Source organism: Pelophylax lessonae, assembly GCF_965119305.1.
Source record: "Pelophylax lessonae genome assembly, chromosome: 5".
In the NCBI taxonomy this organism is placed as follows: domain Eukaryota; kingdom Metazoa; phylum Chordata; class Amphibia; order Anura; family Ranidae; genus Pelophylax; species Pelophylax lessonae.
In genome coordinates this window covers 499,473,145-499,489,355 of record NC_138772.1, presented here as the reverse complement: position 1 = coordinate 499,489,355, position 16,211 = coordinate 499,473,145, and the positions used below count along the sequence as shown (strand labels likewise).

The 16,211-nt window shown below is 41.0% G+C and overlaps 1 protein-coding gene across 2 annotated transcripts in view; it reads left to right on the top strand.

The window, feature by feature from the left end:
• The window catches only part of KCNV1 (potassium voltage-gated channel modifier subfamily V member 1), an 83,044-nt gene extending 67,397 nt beyond the window's left edge, over positions 1 to 15,647 (top strand). The window contains exons 2-3 of one of the 2 annotated variants that reach the window (XM_082259773.1): positions 2,458 to 2,962; positions 15,507 to 15,647. In XM_082259773.1, the coding sequence (XP_082115899.1) occupies positions 2,458 to 2,962; positions 15,507 to 15,591 (590 nt within the window). In that variant the 3' untranslated portion in view covers positions 15,592 to 15,647. Of the gene's footprint in view, positions 1 to 2,457; positions 3,055 to 15,506 lie in introns of those variants that run through there. The other variant, XM_082259774.1, reaches the window with a different exon arrangement.
• The last annotated feature ends 564 nt before the right edge of the window (positions 15,648 to 16,211 follow it).

The window sequence follows — 16,211 nt, the reverse complement described above, 5'->3', positions numbered from 1 at the left end:
CAAGAAGCTGTCTCCAGCTGAATGCAATTACGAGATTGGAGAATGAGAGCTCTTGCCCATTATCCTGGCACTCAAACAGTGGAGACACTTGCTCGAAGGTTATGTGGTTCCAGTTCTCATTCTCACCAATCATAAGAATCTTAAGTATCTCTCAGAGGGCAAGAGGCTTACACCCTGTCAGGGCAAATGGGCCTTATTCTTGTCTAGTTTTAACAATGTGATCTCCTATTTGCCCGGCTCCAAGAATTTTAAGGCTGATGCCTTGTCTCGCCAGTATTCTGAGTTGTCCAAGTAAGACTCCGAGCCGACACCGGTCATACCTTCAGATCATATCCTGGCTGCCATCCGCACCAACTTAACCTCTCCTCTTGGGGAACAGATCTTGGCTGCCCAACCTGATGCTCCTACTGAGAGACCTGCTGGCAAATGTTTTGTACCTGAGGGGTTGCACATTTTGTGTGCGTACCACAATTCCAAGACTGCCAGTCATCCTGGTAAGAACCAGATGTCCTGGGCTATTTCCCGTCAGTTCTGGTGGCCATCTCTCTGCACTGATGTTGCTGCATATGTGCCTGCTTGTTTGGTCTGTCCCAGAACACATCTCCTTTGGGCCTACTGCATCCCATTTCCAATGCAGAGCGTCCCTGGTCTCACCTGGCCATGGATTTTATTGTGGAATTTCCTGTGTCTCGAGGTTGTACAGTTATGCTCATGGTTGTCAACTGGTTCTCCAAAATGTGCCACCTTGTTCCATTTAAGCGGCTGCCTACCACTCAGAAGCTTGCATTGGTGTTTGCCAGGGTGGTCTCCCGTTTACATGGGTTGCATAAGGAGATTGTCTCAGACCATGGGAGCCAGTTTTTATCCAGGTTCTGGCGCGCTTTTGCTCCCAGTTGGTTTTCAACTCTCCTCGGCCTACCATCCACAGTCCAATGGTGGCGCCGACCAAGCTCTGGAGCAATTACTCCGCTGCTATATCTCGGACCATCAGGACAATTGGGTTGATCTGCTACTCTGGGCGGAGTTTGCCGGGAAATCTGCCATCAACTCGTCTTCCGGAATGTCTCTATTCATGGCCAATTATGGGTTCCAACCTGCTTGTGTTGCCCAAGTCGTTCTCGTAACAGGACATCCCGGCTGTGGAGGATCATCTTCGTGCCCTCCATTCCTCTTGGGTGCAGATTCAAGAGACTTTACGGGTCTCTACACAGCATCAGAAACTCCAGGCAGACTGGAGATGTTTATCTGCTCCTTCCTACCAGGTCAGGGAGAGAGTGTGTGCTTAATCTTAATCTCAGGGTGCCCACTCCAAAACTGGCACCCCGTTTTGTTGGGCCTTTTCACATCCTCCGTAAGGTGAACCTGGTGGCCTATGCCCTTGGTCTCCCCCCTGGCATTTGGATCTCCAATGTCTTTCATGTGTCACTTTGGAAGCCACTGGTTTGCAATCGCTATACTTTTTCACTTCCTAACCCTTGTCCCATTCCTGTGGGCAATCATGAGAAGTATGAGGTTAGTAGCATCTTGGATTCTCGTCTGTCAGGTTCAATACCTGCACTGGAAGGGTTATGGTCCTGTGGAACGCTCCTGGGTTTGTCTGCCTGCTGCCTGGGTGTAGCACAGTGATGATGCTGCACACCTGACCATATCTATCACCTGATGGGTTGCAGTCCTTGGCCTTGTGTTTGTGCTCCAAGGTGCCTCTCTGTTAGCAGTCTTCTGTTCTCCGCGTTCCTCCATGTATGACCTGGCTTGGCTAATGACTCCCTTGGCTCTCGACCCAGCTTCAGCAGACGACCCTGCTTTGGCAGATGACCCGACATCAGCAGACTACTCGCTTATGGACTCCACCCAGGCTTGGATGACTACCTGCTTCTGGACTTGACCCTGGCTTGTTCCTGCTCTCACTTCCTCACTCTTGCTGTGCGTTTATTGTTGTTTACTCCAATAAACTACTTTATTTTACCTGCATCCCTGTGTGGTCAGGTTTCCTGGCACCCTGACAGTGGAGTGGCCCCTGATCCAATGCACAACTCGATTGGCAACCTGATGCATTTTACAGGGACGTCCCCCCTTCCTCAGAGCAAGCTCTGCTGGCAGTGCTAGCCTGCTGCTGTCAATTAAATCCAGTAAGGAGAAAGTGGGGGTGGGGACAAGCCACACTGTGTGTGTTTATAGACAAATGCAGCCTAGCTTGGGATTGAGCCCGCACATCTGCCTCAATAGCAAATGGCTTGCTATGGGGGCATACACAGAATAGGAGAAGCCAAGATCACTGGGGGGAGGGGGGGGCGGACCCAGAAGGGAAGGAACAGGGTCACTCTGTGCAAAACTATTGAACAGAGCAGGTAAGTACAGGTATACATGTTTGTTATTTGATTTTTTTTTTTTAAAAAAAAGCTTTACAATCACTTTATTCAGTACGTACAAAATAACATTTTTGCTATTCCTTTGCAGGTTTGAAGTCTTTGGGATTGACAATTGCCCAGTGCTATGAAGAAGTAGGTCTGTTACTTCTCTTCTTGTCAGTAGGTATCTCCATATTCTCTGCCCTGGAGTATGCTGTTGAATTCAACGTCCCTGACACAAGCTTTACTAGTGTACCAAGTGCCTGGTGGTGGGCAACAACCTCAATGACAACTGTTGGTTATGGTGATATTAGGCCGGACACGACATTTGGTAAAATAGTTGCCTTCCTGTGCATCTTGTCGGGGATTTTAGTCTTAGCATTGCCCATTGCCATTATAAATGACCGATTTGCTGCCTGTTACTTTACATTAAAGATGAAAGAAGCTGCACTCAGACAGAGGGAAGCATTGAAGAAACTCATGAAAAACATAAGTACGGAATCGGACATAAATGTGAACCTGCGAGACATTTATGCCAAAAGTGTCATGGAGATGTTACGACTAAAAACCAGAGAGCGAGCAAGTACGAGAAGCAGTGGTGGAGATGATTTTTGGTAACCCATGATGTTTTTTATACAGTATTAAATGTATAATTTCCTTTCTGTGTATTTATTTGCAGGTAGTGTGAAGTGTCCAGACATGCTTTTAGAATTTCTCACTTTTTATGTTTTTGAAAATCCCATCTTTTCTCTTTGATATTTACTAATAATTATACTGGAAACTTAAATCATTCTTCTTTAAAGTAAACCAGTTGTTATAGAAACATAAACATGGAGGCTACCATAGCTGGCTTCTGTCTGAATATGCTAGTTGCCTGCCATGTTGACCCTTTGGCTTCAATACTTTAAAATCGCTTACATAGAAAGCAGATAAGGAGTTCCAAACTCTGCTTTTGCTGTTCTGTATATTTGTTCTGGGTCAATAACTCAGAAAGTAACAAAGCCCTATTGAACCTATTTTTAAAATAAAATGCCAATTGCCTCTTTTTTATTACAATGGTAAGTTAGAGTTTTACTGCTCATTTAGGTAGTAAATCTGCCCACAGCCTTTCTAAAGTCTATCCCCGGTTGTCATGCGGCAGAGTCAAACTACATAAATCAGCAGCCCTCTCTCCTGTAGTCTTACACCCTCTGAGTCAGATTTGGAGCCTTTCAATCAGCATTTTCTACCTGGAGGGCTCTAGCCCTAACACATTGGGACATGTTGGACTGCAGCAGAGATAGGTGGCATTTTTTAGAAGGAGGTCAGCACAGGCAGCTCCTAGACTGCCAATGTAATAGAGCCCAATTAAAGTCCAAACTTTTCTTTGAGTTGTGGATAGAATGGAGAAGAAATAGAATGTCAGGTCCTGATCTAAGTCCATTTTGGGTAACGAACAGAAGATAAAACCTAGCACATTCCATACAGTAAAGGAACCTCAAAATAGTGGGGGCTGAAGCAACAAACAGAACAGATAGTCCCATCCCACACAATTCAGATCATATATAATTGTCAACAGTATGCCAATGTTGCTAAAAAAAAAGCTTTATTTAGTCCCAAAACATGAATACAGATGTTTCAGAGCCACATTACCCATTCATCATTTCAACACAAAGATTCCAAACAGCACTTGAAGGACAAAGGGCAATGGCAAAACGCATTGTCATGGTGACAGCTTTCACCTTTCTACACTAGCCACACATGCTCCAGCTCCAGGCCAAACCTCGCTTTGGAGGGCACAACTCCGAGTGGATGACATCACAACTGGGGTGCCGGTCTCGGCTTCTCTCCCAGTGGGGCATTGACTTCTCCAACCCAGGTCCCCACACCATTGGGATATCACCACCACCTACACTTTGCATAGCTGCCTTGGTCACCGCAGCACCAGCAGAGTTTACTGCGAATTCCAAGGGCTGAGTAAGCATTGTATACTGGGTGTTTTCCTCATAGTGATCCATTGCAACCCATTGGACACCCTCTGCATACTGTGGCTGTAGTGGTAACCCCATGGTTTTTACTTGAATGGTTTTATCTTCACTTTAATAAACTTACAGTATGAATTTACTCTACCAAACCAATTTGGTGTAATTCTTATACCCACACGTGATATACAGTGCTACTATTACATCTGACAAGGGTTCCTCTAAGCGCTCATTTTGTTTGGAATCTTTGTGTATGACTTTCCTGGCACCACTTCTGGTGCTTGTTTCCTACAGAGCTGCTGGATGGATTCAAGCATATCATGACCATTTTCTGCAAGAAAAATCCTGTTGTGATTTTAGCACTGAAAGTTTTTTTTGTGATCTATCATTTCAACAGTGACAACATTATTTAGGGACAGGAAGTGATGGAAAATCTCTCTACTGGGTACCCAAGGTAATTTTAATTCCCTCCAGTGGGAATACAGAGCAGTGTTAGGCAGCAATTTTCATTTTAGTTTTAGTCTTAGTCTTAGGACTAAAATGGCATTTTAGTTTTAGTCCCATTTTAGTCTTCTGCAAGTGTTTTAGTCGTATTTAGTCGACTAAAACTCCAGTACATTTTAGTCGACTAAAACCTCCTACATTTTAGTTGACTAAAACTCATTTTAGTCATCTATAAATCGAATGGGTGTAGTTCAATTGTAATTTGTAATGCATTTCTCTACAATTTCCAAACTCATTATATACTACTGCTGGTCCTGGAGTGAAAAATCTAATATGTTATTATTTATGGTATTAAGCTTTGAGCATGCACCAGTGTTAATTTTGGCAGCAAATTTCGATTTAGTTTTAGTTATAGTCTTTTGACTAAAATGCCATTTTAGTATTAGTCGTATTTTAGTCACCTGAATTGTTTTAATTTTAGTCGTATTTTAGTCGACTAAAATTGTGTTAATTTAGTCTACGAAAACGTTTTAGTCGGTTTTAGTCGACGAAATTAACACTGATACAGAGAACAGCAAAGCATGTTTTTCAGTAAACTGGGAAGGGCTACTATTGTTAGATTATTATTTAGTGTGTCTGTCTTGTCAACTAAAGTGACAACAGCTCCCCTTCTTTCTTTTGCTGCTGTCACAGGGACAAGAAATCAAGTAAAACCTCTCCAATGGGGTCACGGAAAGCAATGGAAATGTGGCAGAAGTATTTATTTTCCCAAATCTATCCACAACTAAAAGAAAAGCATTCTGGCTGGACTTTTTTTTAGGGTCATAAATGAGATGACTGGGCTGATTTCCAATGTTTCTTGCAACATATAAAATGCTTCAATCAGGATAATATTTTGTGGTGTAGAGATTGTACTCATAAGACTTTGCCACTGTTCTGCCCCATCTTAGTGCTGCTAAATTTCACATTCCATGCCAGGATTGCATTTTACTTTTAGAACACTGGTTCAAAACCAGCAAAAATAGCCATAACCTTTAAAGGGAATATGTCTTTGTATATATTGTATTTGATTATTTATTTAGGTATCATGCACTAGACTGAACAAATATTATTTTTTTTTAAATTAGTGAACATGACCTATTGCATATGAATACTACAAATTCACCTCTTATATTTGGTTCACGACATGTGGTGCGACTTTACCAGGTGACTTCCTGGCGACTTGAGTACTACTTTGATAGAAGTATAGAATACAAGTCGGATAGAAGTTGCCTTGAAGTAGTACAGGAACCTTTTCTGAAGTCGGAGTGATGACTAACATGAGATTTAACGTGACTTGGGGTCTCACAAGTCAGATCTCAAGTTGCGGCAGTGTGAACCGAGCCTGGTGCTGAGCTCGATGTCACAGCATAATCTTTTCTGGAAGATGAATTATTTCTTTGCTGTGACTAGCCCCTGAATTTCTGGATGTTAGATTACACACACAACTGAATGAGTCAGAAGAGTGACACCCCCTCCCTTTTTCCTAAGGCTGGCCATACATTATACAAAATTCTTGCACAATTTTTCTTTGGATTGACCAAAACCATATAAAATGAGGTCAAACCTAAACACTTTCAATTTGTATGCAATCAGGCAGGCCCTTGCACTACATAGTTGAAGGTAAATCTAAAGGAAAACGATCAGGAATAGTGTATAATGTATGGCCAGCCTAACAGTGTTGGGCCTTATATAGATTAGTCAGTTTACACGGGTTGTCAACAAGCATGTAGCTAGTGCTGGGTTTTCATTTAGAAAGCCTACCCGGACCTGCAAACTGAGTGTTTTTTAAATGTTCATTAAAAAAAAATTAAAAATAAAGATTTTTCACAAATAATGAAAATATAGATACAATATAATTTTATAAACTTTAAAATAAAACAAATGTAAAAAATAAGAAACAAATTTAAATAAAATTAACCAAAAATCACTATATTTTCCCTTTCATTATGCAAAAGGATAAAACGTGTATATTTACATTTCCAAGTGTATATCAGCACTGCCAAAAAATGTAATTTCATTTGTAAGTCAATTATAATTGGCTGAGTCTGCCACAGTTGGTGGCTGTATGCCTGCCGTCCCTATAGTTATGTTGCACACTTAAATGATTTTCTTTTGCTCCTCTTATTAGATTTTCTGTAATATAAAAATAAAGAAAACATCTAGCAGTTGAGAGGAACCTTCTTGTCATGGCTTCAAAAGGTGCGCAGACCTGGAAAGTCAGGTGCAGAGATTGTACTGCCAAGGCCATGAGAGATATAAGAAAAGCCTAAAGTGTTACTAAACCCAGGAGCCTGCAGTCACCATATCTGGTCTCCCACAGTACATAGAACATGGAAATGCAATTATTTTAGTAAATATAAACTGCTAAATACCTTTTCCCATCAGCAATATATAGCAGTCTTGTGACTTCTATCAGTGTCTGGTTAAAGTTTGTAGGAGGAGTTTTCATTCTGCACTCCCTGTCCTATCAGGATGCAGGACCCCTGATCCTCTGTCTGGACAGTGCTGATTGGCCCTGTGCTGATCACATGCACCCTCCCAAGAAAAAAAAAAACTCTCTAGCAATACACACCAAACTGAGCATGTTCAGGGTGCCCCCCTGGCTCTTTATTATCATACAGACTTTTTTTACACAATGCAGAGAATTAACTCCTTATCCACAAAGTATAACGAGCATGTTTTACTGCATATACAGATTGATTTTCCTGTTGTGGGTTTAGTAACACTTTGAGTGCTGTAACTTTTCAACATCTACCTAAATCTGGAATATAAATTTTGGTGTGCACTTACCCTTTAATTTCTCTGCAAACTTGAAAAAAGATCATTATGAGGTCTTCTACAGATGAAAAACCTGTTTAATGTATACTTCGTAGTGGATGTAAATCGATGCTTAGATATGTTGTCTATTGGACCTTCTGCCACTGATGACCACTAACCATGCAATAAAACTGCCCCCACCCAGACTTATTACTAGCAGACAGTCCAGCAGTAAATAACAAGGACATTTATAAATCAATGACAGTCGTACAGACACCATGGCCATATGCTTGTAACTACACATTCATACATGTCTACAGGAACAGATGAGTGTCCCTGGACACAGGCGGTTTGTGTCCAGGGTCACTCATTCAACCCTGTACGTATGTAACCACTTAAATGTGTGATGTTTAATATTCCCATAGCACATGTTCCTGGAAATGGCAAGGAGTAAGTGGGTAATGTAGCAACAATCAGCTGGAAACCAGTAACATCGTATATTACAGCATATATTGCCAGCACATCATGGATCTTCTAGATCAGCCTTTTTCAACCAGGATGCCTTCTGGGCTCTTCAGGGGTGCCTTGGCAAAATGCCTAAATATTGCCACAAATTTCCCAAATATTGGCAACAAACCAGCGAGTAGATGAAGCCTGCCTTTTTGGCAACCACAGGATTTTATTGTACAGCAAAAAAAAACCTTGGGCACCACGTGGGTCTGCCACTGGCACCCTAACAACCAATGACATCTTGTCATTGTTTGCCCCTCCCTTGCCCCTCTCTGTCAGCACTGGGGTCATTTTAGCAGAGAGGAAGAGAAACTGAGGGAAAAGAGATTCCAGAGAATACTAGTCAGTACCAGTGTGAAAAGGTAGAGGAAATAAATCACCTCTAATGTACAGGTACGTCAGTTCGCGCAGGGGGGGGGCACCCTGCCGCAGTATATCTGCATGGGGAGGTCCTTAAGTGAATAAAGGGTAACGTCACTTTCGTGGGGGAAAAAAATAGCAAATAAAGAAAAAATAATATAGCGTATACAATTGTGACACAAATCATATTGTAATTGAATGGTAATAAAAATTACCTTTCCTTTTCAATCTGCAGCCGCTGTAATTTTCTGAAAATGCAATGCAATACCCATATGGAAGAAAAATATATTTCCAATAAATTTAGGGAAAAAACTTTAGAAATATATTGAATATGGCCAAAATTGTAGCATTTCAAATTTATTTCCAATATATTTGGGAGAAATAAATTAAAAATGTTTTTTTAAAAATATATTTTAAATATATTTTCCTTCCATGTGGGTATGGCTACCTGGAGCTGTTTTGTACACAGAATGTATACTGACCACACCCCAGAAACATAATTTCCTGCTTGTGTGATTGGCTCACTTATTTTCCCAGAAGTCTGAATAAGATACAAGTCAGATTGCTGGCATCCCCTGCAAAAAAAAAGTAATTTTTGGTGAGATACTCCAAATAGGAACACATCTAAAGGGATGCAGGCCCAGCAGATTTCTTTATTAGTGCTCTGCAGATGCACAGCTGATTGATAATTATGAAACGACTACCATTAGACCCGCTCAGCACAGGGGCACAGAGGAACAAACAGTGATTACTTAAGAATAACAAAAGGTAGGAATCTGCAATAAAGGTTGTTATAATCCTTGCAATGTACAGAGATCACCCAGAGGGAAATTTTTTTTCTCAACAAAAGTGGAGTTACGCTTTATTAAATGTATAGATGTTAAAGTGGAGTTCCGGGCACAGAAATGATTTTTTACTGAACATACCCCCGGGACATTTAGGGGTAGCACATTCCACAATGGCTAGCCTCTGATCTGTCCCGGTTCCCACTTACCTTTTAGAAGAAATACTTACTTTTAAAATTTCTTCCACAGCGTTTCCATCTCTCTTGTGGGCAGCTGAGGCCGGCGCGGTCCTCTTCGGTGTCTTCTTCCGCGTCTTCTTCTCCCAGAATGCGCCGCACCGGCCCCTCTCGTCACTTCCGGTGCGGCGCCGTATTCCTAAACAGCTTCTGGGCATGCCCAGAAGCTGTTTAGCAGGGGAATGCGGCGTCGCCCGGAAGTGACGTGCGGGGCCGGTGCCGTCATTGATTCCTGGGAGCGATGACGTTCAGCTCCCAGGAATCATCGCGAGGCAGGAAGTGACGGGGTGAGCCTCGGCGCTGGAGGAGGAAGTACCCTGAGGTGAGTATTTACGATCTTCAATTACAAGGTGAGTATACAAAAAAAAAATAACTATCCAATTCCTTTTCAGGTTATGTGTAGCTAGCGGAGGGGCACAAAAAAAAAATACCGATTTTGTGCCCGGAACTCCGCTTTAACCTGAAGATCCATAGTGTGCTGGTGCTATGTTTCCACCTAAATGTGCGGTGTTGTGTGTACAACTATGGTGTCTGTTAGCCAGTCATTGATTTGTACAGGCTGCTGGCCATGGTGCTACAAAAACATCTGTTATGAGATCTTAAAGAAGTCCCTACGAATTAAAATTTGTAGATTTCTTTGGAAAGTTTTATCAGATTTGGTAACATGCTTGTTCAGTGCTAATACAAATATTGTTGCTGCTTTTATAGATAGTTTGAAATTATTTTCAAAAGTTTGATTGTAAACCCATTATGAATTTTGATTCATTTGAACCCATTTTGATTGCAAACCCATGAAGAATTTTCATCTCATTTTCATTAGATTTTTTCATGCTCCAAGGGATTTCAGCAAAATAAATAGTTTTTAATACTAGCATGCTACAAAGAACTGAGAACATAAAAAAAATATTATCTAAAAGAATGAAGAAATATAGTTAATTTTTTTAGATGCTTTTCTACATTTGATTACAAAAATGTGTTACAAAATCAATTAGATTGGAACATGTGGAATCACCAATAAGGAAGATTATATACAGTACATATCTGTAGAGCAGGAGGAACATTAAAGCATAAGACAACCCTTTTTCTTGATCTTATTTCTTTCTTTTCAGTCTGGTAAATATACCACTAGAAAAGAGTTTTGCTACATCTGTTTGATAAGTGCAAAAATACATGTTTATCCTGCCTCTGCCTTTTTATCTCAAATAATAATATCAGCCCTAAGCCAAACAATCCATACATGAATCGAAATTCATCAGACCCCTCCTGCAATTTTTAAAGTTGGTTACAGGTTCTCTTTGAAGTGCTATTAAAGGCAAAAACAAAAATATAAAATGTTATTAAACCACAAAACAAAACAAAAAATGTAATGTATTGCACCTAACCAATCTTTTAAATGTGGTGGTTACATTAATTTTCTTTTCTTTCTCTTTTTTACCTTTACTTTCACCTGTTGACCTGGCCAATAGGCACACTATTACCAAAAGTATTGGGACGCCTGCCTTTACACGCACATGAACTTTAATGGCATCCCAGTCTTAGTCCGTTCAATATTGAGTTGGTCCACCCTTTGCAGCTATAAAGACTTCAACTCCTCTGGGAAGGCTGTCCACAAGGTTTAGGAGTGTGCCTATGGGAATGTTTGACAATTCTTCCAAAAGCACATTTGTAAGGTCAGTCACTGATGTGGACAAGATGAAGGCTTTCCCCAAGGTTTAGGAGTGTGTCTATGGGAATGTTTGACCATTCTTCCAAAAGCACCTTTGTAAGGTCAGTCACTGATGTGGACAAGAAGGCCTGGCTCGCAGTCTCCATTCTAATTCATCCCAATGGTGTTCTATCGGGTTGAGGTCAGGACTCTTTGAAAGAGAGTCAAGTTCCTCCACCCCAAACTTAGTCATCCATGTCTTTATAGACCTTGCTTTGTGCTCTGGCACGCAGTCATGTTGGAACAGTAAGGGGCCATCTCCAAACTGTTCCCACAAAGTTGGGAGCATGAAATTGTCCAAAATGTCTTGGTATGTTGCAGCCTTTAGAGTTCTTTTCACTGGAACTAAGGGGCCAAGCCCAACCCCTGAACAACAACCCCATACCAAAAAACCCTCCACCAAATTATTTGGACCAGTGCACAAAGCAAGGTCCATAAAGACATGGATGAGCAAATTTGGGGTGGAGAAACATGACTGGCTAGTCCTGACCTCAACACGAAAGAACACCATACTTTGGAATGAATTAGAGTGGAGACTGTGAGCCAGGCCTTCTCTCTAACATCAGTGCCTGACCTCACAAATGTGCTTTTCGAAGAATGGTCAAACATTCCCATAAACGCACTCCTAGACAGCCTTCCCAGACTCAATATTGGGCCAACTCAATATTGAACCCTACGGACTAAGACTGGGATGCCATTAAAGTTCCTGTGAGTATAAAGGAAGGTGTCCCAATACTTTTGTATATATTTTGTGTCTTATTTTTCAACTTCCTTTTAAAGATTAGTTCACCTTTACAAAAAAAGAGGCGCATCTGTAGATGAAAAACAAACTGTGCAGTTCAGACTAAAATTGAATAAAGCTCTTGCTATAGGTGTAGACCATTAACGGGCCATTTATGTATCTCCTAAAGCCTGACTGGAATACTTTCAGGGCACTGTTAGGAGGTTTCTAAGTGAGGCCTAGTCGTTACTGATCACCTCTTCCATCTCAGGAGTGAGCTCTCAAACTCTGAGCTTACAGCTACTGCATCGGGGGGGGGGGGGGGGGGTAAAGATTATGTGAAGGGGTTGAATCAGAGAAAAGCTCTCTCCAGTTTTTTTGTAAAGGTGAACTAGCTGTTTAACCACTTGACCTCTGGAAGATTTACCCCCCTTCATGACCAAGCCATTTTTTGTGATATGGCACTGCATTACTTTAACTGACAATTACATGGTCATGCAAAAGTGAAAGTTAGAGGGTTGAGATAAACTCTTTAACACAGACAAGGGTGCTTACAATTGTCAGCTTTTATACATTTATGTAAAACCTTTATACCTGAAGGGAAAAAAGTGGTTACTGTATCTAAGTATTAGCTGGAGTTCAGCTTCAATTTGCTAGTCAAGACCATCTAGATCTTCTGGTGCATCTAATACTACCCTCCCCTCCAGACTGACAATGCTGCTGTCCAAAGGTATCTCCCTTGCTCTTTCAGTGGACTAGAGACAACCAAAGGCAGCAAGTATGTTCCAGCCCATACCACCAGGTGAAAATAAAGGGGAAAATGCTTAGAAAAGAAAACAAATGCAGCCAATACAGCAAAGAACTGGCAAGCTGCAATATATTCCATTTTTGTTTTTGTGTTTAATAAGCGGAAATAAACCCATCGGTATAACAAGCAGTTACATTTCCAGCATGTCGGGAATGCTAACTGTCACATTGGTTGTGCTCTCAACCAAACTGTCAAACCATCCAATGGCTGGTGTCCATACTGATCACATGTGCAACATCATGGCAGTTGAAGATTAAACAGAGGTCAAGATGGCAGCTTCCTTGCCTGAAAAGAATAGGAGGGTTTCCACTTGTATTCACTAATGATGTGATACAATGTAATCCCTGATGCATGATCTTTTAAATTACTTGATTTGGAAACTGTTGACTCTGCAATCACATAATACAGAAAATATGACATGTGGAATGATATAGTTCACTAAGTATGAGCTCTGCAATGAGAACAGAAGAAAGATAACATTCAGAAAATATTAAATAAATTGTGAAACACACTGCCTGGCCAAAAAAAAAGTTGCTACCAAAAAAAAAAAAGGTCACACTCTCTAATATTTCGTTGGCTTTGATTACAACACACATTCACTGTGGCATTGTTTCGATAAGCTTCTGCAATGTCACAAGATTTATTTCCATCCAGTGTTGCATTCATTTTTCACCAAGATCTTGTATTGATGATGGGAGAGTCGGACCACTGCGCAAAGCCTTCTCCAGCACATCCCGAATATTCTCAATGGGGTTAAGTTCTGGACTCTGTGGTGGCCAATCCATGTGTGAAAATGATGTCTCATGCTCCCAGAACCACTTTCTCACAATTTAAGCCCGATGAATCCTGGCATTGTCATCTTGGAATATGCCCGTGCTACCAGGGAAGAAAAAATCCATTGATGGAATAACCTGGTCATTCAATATATTCAGGTAGTGAGCTGACCTCGCTCTTTGGGCACATGCAGTAATTATCCTATTGGATAGTTACTGCATGCTTAGTTTAGTTAATTTTTTTTTGGCCAGGCAGTGTATAATTATGATTCAGATTCCTGGTCAACCAATGGCCCAATGACCTCATGCATCTCTTTGGTACTTAGAGGTGTTCTTGGACTGGGCTATGCTTTTTTTGACCTTTGAACACATCCCCTCACTATGTGCTAGTCCTGTACTAATGAGGAGCTTAGAGGAAGAACTGCACTCTTGTATACTGTAGGTCTAAAGCCAGACAGTATCTACTCAATGCAAACATTCTTTAGATGGCCATTCGTATTATAATGTAATACACTCTCCTTTGAATTACCATAAATGAAATCTAAACAATCAAATCAATTTGTACCAAATCAATGAAATCCTTGCACTACATCACTGTTGGTAGATCTGAAGAAGATTGTATAATCAGATTGTAATATGTATGATCAGCTTTATATAAAGATCTCACTGAAAGTTCTGAAATTTGCTTTCTTGTCCTAATCACTGAGTTCCTTAACCACTTAAGCCCCGGAAGATTTTACCCCCTTCCTGACCAGGGCCTATTTTGCGATTCGGCACTGCGTGACTTTAACGGACAATTGCGCGTGCGACACTGTACCCAAACAAATTTGACGTCCTTTTTTCCCACAAACAGAGCTTTCTTTTGGTGGTATTTGATCACCTGTGCGATTTTTACTTTTTGCGCTATAAACAAAAAAACAGCGTAAATTTTGAAAAAATAACAATATTTTTCACGTTTTTTTATATGAAATTCCCCCCAAAAAATGTAAAAATCAAAATTTTTTAACATTTTTGGCCAATTTGTTTTCTGCTACATATGTTTGGTAAAAAAAATTGCAATAAGCGTATTTTGAATTGTTTGCGCAAAAGTTATTGCATTTCCTAACTAAGGGAAAGATTTCTGTCATTTTTGGTGGGTTTTTTTTTAACGAGTAATGGCGGCGATCTGCGTTTTTTTTTTTTTTTGCGGGATTGTGACATTGCGGCGGACAGATCAGACCCTTGACTGACATTTTTGACACTTTTGGGGGTACCAGTGACATTACTATAGTAATCAGTGCTATAAATATGCACTGTTACTGTAAAAATGACAATGGCAGGGAAGGGGTTAACTTTATTGGTGATGAAGGGGTTAAGTGTGTCCCTAGGGGCGTGCTTCTAACTGTAAAGGGGTGTGGCTAGTGATGTAACCACAGAGACATACGATCCTACATAGCAGGATCGTATGATCTCTGCAGTTAGATCATGGAGAATGACAGGTGGCTTTGTTTACATTAGCCGCCTGTCTTTCTCCCTCTCCACGGGGAGATTGTGAGTGACTGGCGGACATCGGGTCCGCCAGTCACACGTGCGGACTTGTTAGGGAACGAGCGGGGGCGGGAGCGCGCCTCTGGTTTGCGCGCTCGCCCCCTAGAGGCTCACAGGCTAGCAACGTAGTCCTATGTCACTTTGCCTGTACGGGGCTGACCGCCGCAGTAAATAGTCGTGCAGCGGTCGGCAAGCGGTTAAAGAGAAGTGTTCATTCATATCTCTCATATGTTAAGTTAATTTTCAACATGTACCTTAAAGCGGAACTAAAGCTCATTCATTGTACATTCTAGACAAGTTTGCAAGCAGGCAGTTAGGAAGGTTTTATTATACAAGAGACATGGCTGATTTGCTAGGGGAGTTGATAATCTTTATCTAAAGCTCAGCTCTTAGCAAATATTAACTGCCCTCCCTCCCTCCTCTCACCAGTCCTTGTGAAGTAAGATATTTACTCACTTTACTCACTTTATTCACTTATTTCTAACTTTATTCACTTAAGTCCACCATCCAGGTCCCTCGATATTTTCAGGTGTGGGGAATCGCTTGTCCAGCACTGCAGATGTGCCTACACCAGCTGGCCCCTGACAGTCCCCTCTCACTGGCATCTTCCCTGAAGTCCCCTCTATTGGATTCAGAGAGGACCCCACTTTTGGACAGCCATTGGAGTGACTTGAACGCCTAAAGAAGAACTCCACATCCAGTAAACAGAAGAAGAGAGATGACACTGGACTGGAGTGTCACATGACTACAGCTTTAGGTGAGTAAAAAAGGCATAATTAGGATTTTATTTTTAATGCCAGCAATCAGTTATAGGGTGATGGGGGGTAAGGGGAGCCCATAAATCAGCTTTAAAAAATAAGATGACTATTCACTTCAATTATTCAATCATGTGAAAAGCAAATTCCTGTTTACCTATTTCATCAGCACCCTTTTAAGTATTCAAATTGAACAGAAATTTGTTTTTCTCTTTTCCTGTCTGGATAATTGAATTGAATATTCACATAATTTATTGAGTGAAGATTCTCAACTCTCTTAGCAGGTCAGTCATATAGTATGTCTCTTCTGCCAAAAAAAAAGAAAACCTTCCTAGAATTCTTTTCAGTTAATGTTTCATGTTAAATAATTGCTATATTTTTTTACCTGCTAGATTTTTTCATACTTTTGTAATTGCATTACATGTATAGATCTGCACATTAGCCAGTTGAGGGAGCTATCAATGGCTATGTACTGTCAC